The sequence below is a fragment of the Ixodes scapularis genome, unplaced genomic scaffold (genome assembly GCF_016920785.2).
Source record: "Ixodes scapularis isolate PalLabHiFi unplaced genomic scaffold, ASM1692078v2 PGA_scaffold1__304_contigs__length_218370807, whole genome shotgun sequence".
In the NCBI taxonomy this organism is placed as follows: Eukaryota; Metazoa; Arthropoda; class Arachnida; order Ixodida; family Ixodidae; genus Ixodes; species Ixodes scapularis.
The window spans coordinates 1085115-1098610 of NW_024609846.1; the positions used below are offsets into that span (position 1 = coordinate 1085115).

At 40.9% G+C, this 13496-nt stretch overlaps 1 protein-coding gene across 1 annotated transcript; it reads right to left on the minus strand.

Moving 5' to 3' along the window:
* Window positions 1–3454: 3454 nt before the first annotated feature.
* LOC120838472 lies at window positions 3455–4889 on the minus strand. The gene has a single exon (XM_040208412.3). It carries the CDS (start codon window positions 4718–4720, stop codon window positions 3455–3457), a length of 1266 nt encoding a protein of 421 aa, XP_040064346.1. The 5' UTR covers window positions 4721–4889.
* Between the last annotated feature and the right edge of the window lie 8607 nt (window positions 4890–13496).

Sequence of the window (13496 nt, forward strand, 5' to 3'; positions counted from 1 at the left end):
CTGTTGAAAATCTCTCCTGCTGCGTGCTCGCAAGAGGTTTTAGTGCTACACCCAAGGGCAACTGCAATGATTTTACTGTACAAGCGTTTGGTGCGCGCTGACTCATATTGAAGTAGACTTTTCTTCGGACGCGGGGAATACATCCAGCACATGTTTTCGTTGTTGAATGTTATTTTCAGATGAAGAAATTGCAGGGTCAGCTTTTGTGTTAATTCGCTTATGTAGTTGAGTTCCTAAGCCTGTTCGATGAAAAAAACTTTAATGGTTTCCACCAGTTGTGATTCGCCCACTGGTCGTGCATTAGAGTACAAGACAATCATCGAAATATCTGAAGATACCTGTAACTTGAACAACGATATTTATTATTTATTTATTACATGTTACCCCGCAGCGCCAAGAGGCATTATTGCAGGGGGGGGGGTGAGGATACATTTGCACAAGAATTACAGTTCTGACATGCAGAGTTCGCAAAAAAAAATGACTAAAAGCAACAACAATTGTGTTGCAAAATTATAACACCTGAACAAATGGATCCACAATGGTATAAAACTTTAGCCAACAGTGTAATTTTCCGTACGAATAAAGATATGAAGACAGATAGCACAGTGTTACAGACCGAGCGTTCTGAATGCACATTCTCAAAGAGAAAATTCACTTTCCTTACTCCCAGCTATCACGTGACAGTTTGTCAAAAAAATTATCAGACGATGGAATTGAAATAGTTTCCTCTGGCAATTCGTTCCATTGTTTAACGGTATTGGGGAAAATGAGAATTTGAATATATTAGTCCTAGCTGAAAATTCTCTAATTTTTTTGGAATGATCTAATCTACGTGACACGAAGTGTGGCAGTTCAATGAATTTAGTTTTATCCAGTCCTGTTTGATCATGATAGATTCTATGTAAAAATTTTAAACGGAGGCGGCGTCTTCTAGAGTTCAGAGGTTCCCAGTCTAATTGACATTTTAGGGCAGTAACACTTTGTTTGAAATTGTAATTTTTTGTAACGAACCTAGCAGCTTTGCTCTGGATTTGTTCTATTTTCTGTTCTAGATAGCGTTCTTTAGGGTCCCAAAGCACGCAAGCGTATTCTAAAATAGGCCTGACATTAGAAAGAAAAAGGGTATTTTTTAAATTGGGAGGACAATCGTGAAAATTCCTCCTCAAGAAATTTAGCACACGGTTAGCTTTGACCGTCATGTAGTCTACATGCGCGCTCCACGATAGGTTTTCCGAAAACTGAACGCCTAAATATTTTACTTTGTCCACCTTTTGTAGTGGGGCGCCATCAATTAGATAGCTAAAAGAAACAGGTGGTCGTTTTCTGGTAAATGTTATGTGATTGCATTTGGGAATATTTAAATTCATTTTCCATATTTCGCACCATCTTGTAAGGCGATCAATATCTTCCTGTAGCTCTAAACAGTCTGGATATGTCTTTATTTTGCGGTATAAGACGCAATCGTCCGCATACAGACGAATGCTTGACGTAATGTCTGTAGAAATGTCATTTATATATATTAGAAATAAAAGCGGACCTAGCACTGATCCCTGGGGGACCCCTGATGTTACCTCTAAATACGGCGACATTTTCCCGTTAACTAAAACAGCTGTCTTCTATTTGTAAGATAATCAGCAAGCCAGTTAATAATATTTTCAGGGATATTCAAAAATTTTAATTTGTATAGAATCAATTTATGGGGGACCTTGTCAAAGGCTTTTTGAAAATCTAAGAAAACGCAGTCTACTTGCACGCCTTTATCAAAAAAAGAAGAAATGTCGTGATAAAAGTCGATCAGCTGGGTATCGCACGATAAACCACTTCGGAAGCCATGTTGATAAGGAATAAAAAAGTTGTTTCTGTCGAGATGTTTTATCAGGTGGCTGTAGATTATATGTTCTAAAACTTTCGAGCACACGCAAAGAAGTGAGATTGGTCTATAGTTTTCTACCCTATTCTTTTTACCGCTTTTGTGGGCAGGAACAACGTGAGCTGTTTTCCATTCACTTGGTAATTTACCACTTGATAATGAGTTATCAAATAATACAAATAAAAAACTAGACAAAATACCGGAACACTCTTTTAATATGCGGCCTGGTATACCGTCAGGCCCAGTGGCCTTGTGAGAGTCAATGTTGTTTAGTAAATTAAGAATTCCATCTTGACAAAGCTCAATATCCAACATGCTGTCCTCTAAAGACTCAAAAATGAGAGAAGGGTTATTCATTATAGGAGACGAGAATACAGATTCAAAATAGCTATTAAAAAGGCTTGCTTTTTCAGCCTCATTATCTATCATCCGTCCCGAGTCGTTGATAGTTGGAATTCCTGGCTCATCTTTGTTCGAACTTTTTACGTACCTCCAAAGTTCCTTTGGATTTCGTTTGAACTTTTCATCAAGAGATGCTAGAAACTGTTTCTTGTAGTGTTCCGCTTTGCTTTTATAAAACGCTGTTAGTTCCTTTAGACGGACCAGGAGGCTCTGTTTTCCATTTTGTCTATATCTAGAATACACACGTCTTTTTTTCTTAATGATCGTTCGTAGTTCTTTATTTATCCAAGGCTTGTCTTTGCGTTTCCTTCCGGTTATAACTTTTGAAGGAATATGGATTTCAATTAAAGCTTTTAATTTATTTTTGAACATACCCCATAGCGTTTCCACATCAGAGTGGTAGCTGAATTCTTTGAATTCTTGGAAATAATCAAAAAGTTTGTCAGCTAAAGCGGAATAGTTCCCTTGATCGTAAAAATAAATTTTCCTTTGCGTTTTTTGTACGGTTTTTTCTTTTGCGCATTTTTTGTTTTCCCAGCTACCGCCTCGTGATCACTGATACCGGGAACAACGGAAATAGAAGAGATAACAGAACGCTCATTGCTAAAGATTAGGTCTAGCGTGCTGTCCCTCCTGTGGTCTAAGCGTGTAGGAAATTTAACGTGTTGGTATAAAGAAAAGCTTAAAACAAATTCAATAAATGTCTTGTAAGGTGTGGATAAGTTTGTACTGATTGGTAAGCCATCAACCCAGTTAACATCAGGATAGTTAAAGTCGCCTCCCAGTACAAGGTAGTCGTAAGAAATTGTTGAAAGAGCATTTGTTAAAGAAAGAATGGAATCGTCGCCAGACGCAGGCGGTCTGTAGAAGGAACCGATTGTGAGGAAGTGGCCATTTTGAAGCGACACCTTACATTAAACGGACTCAAATGAAAATTGCGAAAAGTCAATGGCGGTGCTTTGCAGACTGTTATGAGTCAGCAGGAATACTCCTCCACCATGCCCATTCCTGTCTCGTCGATAAGCAGTATAGTCAGGTGGAAAAACTTCTGCACTTTTGATTGAGTCATCAAGCCAGGACTCTGTACCCATTACGATACTGGGCCTTGTCAGATTAACAAGCTCTGCTAAGTCATCAATTTTATTTTTTACACTACGACAATTCACGAGAAGTACATCAAGTTCATTCACAGTTATGGTCTTTTTGAGGGCAGCCTGTGGAATTTGTACGGGTTGCTAGATTGTTTTCTCTCTGTTCACTGTTGTCATAGTAAAATACTTTGTTTCCAATAATTAGTTTGTTGTAGCGTAGTTTAAATTGACTATTTTGTGTCCTGGCAAATCCCAGAAGCTTGCTTCTTTCATGACGCACGTTAGCAGAAAAGTCCTCGCCGATAGATATTCCGCTGTTTTTCAGCTTGGGCGTTTGCGATAGTATAGTTTGTTTTGTTTTGAACGAGGAAAGATTTACTATGATTGGCCTGGACCTCTCTGCATTGTGTCTACCCAGTCGGTGAGCGCGTTCCACATGTGAGTGGTCAATTTTGATGCCTAGCACAGTTTCGCAGAGCTGCAGAACTTTTGTTTCGGACGTTGCCCATGTTTCATTTGTATCCTCGTCAACACCATAAAAGATTAGATTATTTCTTCGATAGCGATTTTCTAGGTCATCATGACTGTTTGCCAGCTGGTTAAACTGCTCGGCAAGTTCCGTGGATGCGACTTGTATTTGCTGCACTTTAGTCTCAAGGGATTTCAGTGAAGTAACGTCTTTTTTGAGCGATTCCAGTGTTGAAAACACAGATGTGAGTTTTTCTTCGACCGATGTCTGTGTTTGCTTGATTGCCGCTATTTCAGCCAAAATTACGTCTTGGTTTTTGTGTATACCCGGTAGTAGCTCCAAGACTTCTAGTATTCTCTTAGTTTGCTCTTGAGTGAACGGGCCAGGGTTCATTTCTACATTGCCAGAAAGTAGCAGCATTATCCTTATTACTATAGATGCTGCGTAGCACAATACACAAGTCACGTAGACACTGTACGCTTCTAAATGACAAAGCACAAAGACAAAAGCAAAGGGGCTCGGCACCGACAAGTAACGTCTAACACTGTGATGGTCAACAGGTTTGTAAAAAAGACCAACCTGGATGAAAATTTGACGTAAGCGACTTGCTTGTGACATGTCGGTACCGGGCCCCTCGCTGGAAGTGCCGGGCAGCGGCTTTTGTAGCTTGTGGTTATCTGGCGCAAGCTGTGGTTGCCAGGCTGTGCCGTCGAATCTGGACGTATCCAGCGGCGGAAGGATCAGGCGGGCGTACGGCAGCTGAAGTGACGCCGAGGCTCCGATGGGTAGTGGCAGATTATCGGCTCGTTGATAGGGCTTTGTGTGGATCGTCCAGGCAATGACGAGCACCTGGATGAAAATTTGACGTAAGCGACTTGCTTGTGACATGTCGGTACCGGGCCCCTCGCTGGAAGTGCCGGGCAGCGGCTTTTGTAGCTTGTGGTTATCTGGCGCAAGCTGTGGTTGCCAGGCTGTGCCGTCGAATCTGGACGTATCCAGCGGCGGAAGGATCAGGCGGGCGTACGGCAGCTGAAGTGACGCCGAGGCTCCGATGGGTAGTGGCAGATTATCGGCTCGTTGATAGTGCTTTGTGTGGATCGTCCAGGCAATGACGAGCACCTGGATGAAAATTTGACGTAAGCGACTTGCTTGTGACATGTCGGTACCGGGCCCTATCAACGAGCAGTGGCTCTGTTATATCTAAAGAGGTAACGCAGTAAATCATTCCTCGAGAGAGATTGCGTAAAATAAGCTTTCTACGACGAGAAACAAGCCGTAACAAACGGTTGAAATATAGGTTTCAGGTAGCCTGACACAGACTTCGAATTTTGGACGAGGAATGGGTCATCCAGTCATAAAGTTCACTGGTGTCGTTGGAGATACACTTACATGGCTCGTTGCTGCGAGCCTTTTGCCTACACAACCCCACGAAATGGAAACCTTCCTTGTGTGTCTCGACGCTGAAAACGACATTCAATTGGACCCTATTGCCTGCTGATATATGTTTCCTCTTACTGTTAGATCACTCCTGCGTCACATTTGGAGTGCGCTAGTTTTCCCAAGCTTATATTTGTGCCCTCGTTATTTTTTTTTACTACAATGATTGCACTCCTATTTTATTCGAGTATATATCTTCTGGAGCAACAATGCTTTCCCCTTTCCTTACAGTTATTGGATATATTTCTCTTCCAGAAGTTTGTTCCGTTTTCATTAACACATTTGCTCGTTCTTCTACACTCCGTCCTCTCTAAGATTCTAGAGTTTTTGTGGCTATGTCGTGAATGGTAAGCACCACCTGTACGTTCTGCATTTTTTGGTGTGACCTTTCATAGCACCGTAGTTTTTTACAGATTGTAGACCTCTTCCTTTTACATGTAAATATCGTCCCTGAATTACCTTCATCATCGTATTTATATGTAAAATTTGAATGTGGCCTCCAATTTATGATAATCAGTGTATACATGATGATAGCTATATCGATGAACAGCACGCTCAGAAAATATTGTTGTAGTTAACTCTACATTTGAATCATTACTTTAAAATTTAGAATTATTTTAACACATTTTTTTTTCTTTTGATAAGCTTTTTATTAAACGTTACTTGTGAGTTTAGCGCAAATCATGTCTACGTCTTTCACATTTCTTTGTTCTTGGCGCATCCGTGCTTATTACGCCTTCTGCGAAGTCCACGTGGAACAGACCGCCGAGCGTCACATTATTGGTGCGAAGTTTTGCGAAGCATGAAATCTTCTCAAGTTCACTGAGGCGACTAACATACTCAAAAATTACGAGGAATACGTAGAATCAATAATTTCAACGCGAGCAGGGAGACTTACACCGACGCCAACATGGCACGCGAATGGTTGCTTGATGGAGGACGGCGCGTTTCTGGCTTACGCATTATCGCGCATGCGCGCCGCCGACGTCGTGCTTCCAGGGACGCTCCAGTTTTTTTTATAAATATAATTTGTCTAGAGCGAATTCTAATGATGTGGCGATATTATTTTTTCAGTGTTTATTTTAACTCACGAGTGGGCTCGCTTTCGGTATGGAGTTTTTGACAATTTCGGACACCCCTCACACAACGGTTGCCAATTGTTCTGCACCGAAGGTTTGCAGGTAAAATTAATTTTTGGCTTTTTTGTTTGTTTTGAATGTTTCGTGATGTACTTTTGTGTGTATCTTTTACATTCTGAAGTTAGGCTGCCTCAACAGGCGACTTGTCTCTGAACTCCAGGTGAACAATTTAGCCAGTTCATCAGAACCGCTATCACGAGGTCTTTGGCTAGCGGCAAGCAGTAGTGATGCACGACAGTACACTGTGCGATGGTCACAGATATTGAAATGGACAGGGGTGAAGGTTAAACCCAGCATCCCTGGTTTTGCAGCTCCAGCTTTTACCCCATCTGCTCCGAGCTGGTGTGCGCTAGCTCACGCTTACGTGATGTCTCTTCAATATGTCCTGCTATAGAGCGAAACTTCACATACAAATCCCATACCCAGGCTCGTCTCACGTGACCCAGTTATGTTTCCAAAGATGCCCTTATCTTTTTACAGCCACAAATATCAAATCTGTTTTCTTAGGCACAGCAGTAAAATAAAATTGTTTAGGAGAAGAGCTTTGATTCAAGCATTCGTTCACTAGTATGAACTGTTACATTAAATTTGCAAAGGAGTTACAGACAAGACAAGTCATAGCATCTGCCGAATTTACCGTGACAAATTAGGCATTAGGCGAAGCGTGTCATCCGTAAGTTCTAGTTAAAGAAAAAACAAAAAAAGTGGGGCTACCTGATGCTTGTCATTTTTAATGACGCCAAAATATAGGTTTATACAGATCGTGATTAGGATAATTTTTCCGGCAAAGGTAGACATTGTACCTGCTTTGCAAATGTTATGTGGTTTCTATTAGAGTTTCACTTGATGGAAAAATTTTGTACGTCTCCGTTTGCTACAGGAGTTCAGGTTTTGCAACGAGGGACAGACTGACGACAATTTGCCTACAAGAAATTTGTATTACGAAACTTGCGCATCTATATCAACCTCGGCTGTTATAAGGGGGAGCGACGACTTTCATGAGTAAGCATCGTTTGGTCTAATTAGACACCTATCTTAACATGAAAGGTTTTGCGCATTAATGATTTCCTAAAATCGCATCCTTTTTTGACCAAGATTGCAAGGCCCTGCTCTTGAGACCATACCCGATGTGATATTTCGTGTGATTCAGCACATCCAGGCGCGTGGAAGGCGAACTGCACTTGTTTTTGATACTTCAAGTGCGATTGTGAGTGATTAAATCTTAATTACGTTTTTACCGTATTTTTCAACGCTTCCAATTCCGACACCGAAAGATTAGGTATGCCTGCGGGATTTCTCGGGAATCACATTTTTTCCTGAAGAGCTAGTCTCGACAATATAAAGATCGATTGATTTATAGATTTATTCCTCGCAAATTTTTGAACTTGCGGCAATAATAAATAAATTAGGGCCATGGAATTGATATTTGTGAAACAATTTCTATGATCAGGAATATCTTGATTGAAGGTTAGTCTTTGGCGTCTAGTAAAGGCACCTCGTTGAAGAAAACATCTGATTCCATATTTTAGGAGCAAAGACTTTTCAGTCTGGTGAAACGTTCGGCTATCTACATTATTCGAAGTGTATTTCCGGATGAGGACCGTCTGAGTATTTTGTCACTCAAAGAGGGCAGTCACATCGAACACCCCCTTACTGTCATTGGCCCATCGACCCGTGAAACGTTTGCGAATGCTATCAGGTCTCTCAGACGTGGTGGCGATGCCTGCGTCGCCTGCGGATTGGAGAGATCCCTGACGGTAAGTTTTAAAAACACCTTATCGACCTTTTATATAAATGAGTTTTTAATCAATAGGTTCTGATGTCACAAGGTGAATTGCCCGACGGTGCTACAGTGTGGATATTTCTTGGCTCCAAATCAAATCATAGCAAGGACACCACTAATATTTTCTCGACTATATTGGAAAAAAATGTAGTCCTGCACACCTTCGGTTTTGTATCTGACGACATCTACAGTCTGTCAGTGAAAACCGGTGGAAAAGCTGTTTTATCTGCAAATGTTATAAATGAACCAGAAATGGAGCTCGAAGCACTCTTAACTGAAAGCGTTTATTCAGATCTTCCGGAGCGGCAGCAACCTGTGTTGGTGAGTGAAAAAAACCCTTATATCTGACTGTAATGAAGGGGCCCGCAACAAGCGACTTGAAACAGTGTGCTTAAAAGTGTCCAATGATGTATGCCAGACTAAATTGGTGAAGTCAACCAACTTACAAGCACCGATAAAAAATACACGAGTTAAAAAATATATATATATATTAGGTAATCCAAGGTGTGACTTACTTATTTTTATTTTATTTGGTGCTTTGTTTTATCACTGTGTGTTCCAAGAAATTCCGTTTATAGGTGTGATTTTTTTCCGCCGTGAGGTCCTTTAGTATAACCTCACTATGTCTGTGGATGCTTCACTATTCTTCACGATGTCCATTTAACCAATTTGCTGCGCGAATGGCACAAACCTCTTTGCTCGCCTAAGAGTAACTGTTTTTTTACGTAAGTGGTGACTCTTGATCTACGACCTTTTTAAAAAGGTTCAAAGTAACAAAAAACAAAAAAGACTAATGTTGACGCAACTCAATCTCTAGTGGTTTTGCTCGCGTTGAGAACCACTTTTAAAGAGAGCCAGTTCCGCACACACTCACACAAAAGAACACCAGTTTTGCTACTATTCAAAGTACTAGGGTATTATATTTATGCATTTTTTTTAAATCGACTTGAACGAATGACGAGGCCATATGTACGTTTAAACATAGAACTATAGCCTCTTTGCACAAAACAAGTCGTTTTACATTGCTCAGTGTTTATCACCGTCTTCGATATTAAATTTCAGCATAATTTAAACCTTATCATTCTGAAATCTTAATCTGTAATCTGTGATTGAGATTAGAGACAGGCTAATTTTTTTTTGCACTAATACCTAAGTTGTTTCATGATAAATACTTCTAATCGCCGTATCCCAGGGAGACCGCTGTTCATGCGACTTGTAGCCTTCCATCCTGGTACAGAAATAGCCACAATAAGGCACAGAAAATGCGTGGGACAGAAATGCACTTTCGACCATATCTTTAATGCAAAAGCTGAGGGAGGATGGGGACAATGTTTCACATTTAAGGCATTTTAAATCGCACGTATACAAACATGGCAAGAAAGATGAAGGCAAAAACGTTTGCAACCACCTATAACTACAAGAATGTCGAGGAGCTGTTGTGAAATGTCCTCCACAGTACCTAGTGCCTTCGCTATATAGATAAACATTTGGCGATATATATAAAAAAAATGTAAACCAATGAAACTCAGAATAATGTTGTTTCTAGAGTAAAGACTCAATAGGTTAAAAAGAAACGCTTACTTTTTGCTGTTTTTTTTTCCGCAGCTCTTGAAAACGTCAGAAACGTTTGTGAAGACGTTGACGCGCATGTTCATTGTTCCCTTTGAACTGGGAAACAGAACATCTGTCCGCATTGTAGGCAGGCCAGGACAAGAACTGGACGCTCGTCTTATTCGTGAGAGAGGAACAACGTGTGGAGACTGCACTATAATCAAGGATGACGAAAAGAGCTCTTCTTTTTTGATCATGATCCCTTCACCAGCCAAGGTTCGGTTTATGTTATTACTTATCAAGTGTCATGGAACGGTTCCTGTTTCAATGCAGAGTTGAAATTAATGGATCGGTGCGCAGACAGCTTCCCCCAAGAAAACATATTTCCTAAAAAAACAAGTATATGCAAATATACAGTGTACCAAAGTAGAAGTAAAACGAATATTGACTTTTATAATAAGTGATCTTGGAACACTACCGCTAATAGTGTTCCAAGTTTCTTTACGGGGTGCAATTTGAGATTACCACACCTCAGGGTAATTTACTGTTCATCTTTTCTGTTCAACTTTGGTCCTTTAACATTTAGAATATAGGTTGTTTACATATTCGTGTTATACTTTATGACAATGATGTTTTTAACCTGTACTGGTAGGGGTTGTTGTAGAAGTAGCAGGGGCAACATTTTGTGTGCCTATTGTTTTGATATTGGAGGCTGGTAGCATACATCTCTTTTGTGCCTGCAATGTTTGCTCCCTGTACTGTCTAATAGCTATACATTGTGTCTTTCTAGGTTGAAGTAGTTCTGTGAAAAATGGGATTGGCATATTCGTTTTTCTGATCTATCTACAGCGTATTCACCCCTAAGCTTTTATACTTATGCGCCTTGCTTAGATATCACCTAATCTTTCCAGTCAGGGCAGTGGCAGCTGATCGTGACCGCACGCCGCCGAGGGCCAGCCGATGTCGGCATTCTCGTCAAATCATTTCAAAGGGACATGAATGTTGACGCCATTAGAGCCGTCATTTATTATGGAAGGAGCGTTGTGACTGCTGGCATCGTTCCAGTTATATACGTAAAGGTTACGAAAGGTAATAACGTGGTACGGCATGCTGACGTGGTTGCGATGGTCACACCACGTAATACTTCATCCGGAGCCCGCATCACACTTCGAGACGACGGTCTAGGTGAGAACGCCTCTTGTCAGAATGTTCACTCAGTACATCATCGAGAAACATTGACATAAATCACTTTTGAGTTTTAACTAGGGCTGGGCATTTGATGGATTAACCTAGCAATTAATCGAATAATGCTTTAATCGCGATTAATTTGCCTAACCGGTTAACCAGTAAAAATTTAGCGAACCAGAATTTTAAAACAAAATTAAATGCTTTCACAAAGCAGACATGAACGACCACACATATATGAAGTGGAAGCTTTAGGTGAAATATTAGCTTAAGGTAAACTGTAAAGGGGAGATATGTAGCTTCATACAAGTGCAGAAGGTTTTCACATGTTCCAGCGATTTCAACGACGTGCAAGTGTCCGTTTAGTGCAGCAGAGATTATTTTGTGAGTAATGAAAGGAAGCCGCCCATCCCGGAGAATATCAACGAACATTTTTGTCTCATAGAGCTCAAGTAGTAATCTGTAAGTGTGAGTGTTTTTGAACTGTTCTCAACTGTACATCGAAGTTGATTCATAATTAAAATTACTGCGTCGTTTACCACATTTTCAGGAAACAGAGAAAGAAAAGGAGAAACGAGATGCAATTTTTATTTTTAAGCAGTATTATTATCCATGCAAATGGGCGAGACCGATTAATCGATTAATTAATCGATTAAATGGTGGCGATTAATCGGTTTAAAATTTTTAATTGACGCCCAGCCCTAGTTTTAACGTAAGCGCTTTCCCAGAATTGTGCATACACTCGGAGAAATGCCTGCGCGTCTCCATAACCGGGAAAACCTCCCGACGAGCCAATCTCTGCGATCTACCAAATCAGCTCAGCGAATGATGGGCCGGAACATGTGTTTAGACTTCAAAATTTAGTCTGCGCCATGGCATTACGCAATGCAACCATGACGTTTTGTATTGCGCAATGCCACAGCGGAAACTTCATTTCTAGGTCTAGCCGGATGTTTCGTCTCATCATTCGCTGAGCTCTTTGAGTGTTTTTTTTTTAGTGTTTTTTGGGTAAGTAGACGCGAAGGCACTTCTTAGAGTCTAGCAGGTAAGGTATATACTCTAGTCATAATATGAGCTAACACCCCTACAAACATAGCTAGAGCGAACTATGAAGAAAAGAGTGACACTAAAATTAAACATGAATAGTTATTGTCAGCTAAAGAGATGAGGGGCGTGTCGAGGCCCCAGTATTTGATGATCACTCAGAAGCTAATGAGATGGCGGTATTAGACGATAAGGTATCCTAAGAACCAATCAGAAAGCAAGAAGCTGTAGCACACTGAACCACGTCCTGCTTTCCTTAAGCTCTCGGCGAATATCACAAAAGATATGAATGCGGTTGCCAAGTCCGGCATTAAATCTTCTACGATCAATCGATATAGCGAGTTGTGAACTCCATATGAGTGTATATAAAGGCTGTCTGAAATTCCGAGGGTGGTTGAAATATGGTACGAAACTATTCACATCTTCATGTCGCAACCGAAATTTGTTCTTAAAAGTGTAGTTCACAGGTGGGTTTTAGCTTGTAAACTTACAGAGCGTAATCCCCTTTTTCTTGAAAAGATAGAGTCAAACAACCTGACAGGGTCAACGGCAGACGGCGACGCAGACGACCGAATCGAGTGGCGGGGCGCGTTTGGCAAACGTATTGATAGATGGCGCAAAATCCACATCAAGACTGCTCGCGACGGACGTGGTCTATTAAAACGGGCATAATATTTTTATAAGGTGCGTTTGCTTTCAAAATTAATGCGAACAGTGATGCCAGAACTTAATGTAACCAAAATAAACGAAAATCCGCTTGCATAACGAGGGCGCTTTGCTGCCGACGGATTATGTTTGTGAGTCTCCTTCACGGCCTGACCTTCTGACGCTCTTCCTGACGCCCTCTATCGTTACGTGCGCCAAACGCGCCCGTAACCCGACTTGGTCGTCTGCGTCGCCGTCCGACGTTGCCTCTGGGAAGCATTTTGCCCTATTTCTTACAGTTAAGGACGTACGCTTTGTAGTTTTCCAAGGTAAAACACACCCATGGAATACACCTCTGACGAAAATGTTTCACTGCTACCTGCAGTCGGAGATTTTTAAGCCTTATTTTAGTTCCAGCCTGGGTTATTCAGACACCCTATGTACAATACCGAAGTGTTTTCGACGATGTGTTTATATTTCATGAGATAGTTATAAATAGCTAAAGGCACTGTCGTCTCTAACTCCCTGTATGGAAGAAGAACATATTATTGTTTTTACATTGAAATTACTGCTCATACTTTTTGTGAGAGCAACGCCATTTGTGGCGGTGTTTTTTGACATGGTAAAAAAAATTTTGAACATAAATTTTTATTCACATTTTACAGTCAATAACCATAATTATCTATGAAAGAATCTATTTTGGTTGTAAATGAAGAAAGGTAATATTGATTTAAACGAATGGCCTGCCATATTCATTGCGGTTTAACCATGTATGTGTCCCTTTGGCAGGGTTCGATGTTCGAAGGGGCGACGGGGTTTACACAGCCTCCTTTATTGGTGACGGAAAAGGTGGGTGGTATCAAGTTCAGGCTGAAATCAG

Bases quoted from the DNA above. Each gene is read 5' to 3' on its own strand.
- LOC120838472 (XM_040208412.3), bottom strand. From the start codon at position 4,720: ATGTCACAAGCAAGTCGCTTACGTCAAATTTTCATCCAGGTGCTCGTC.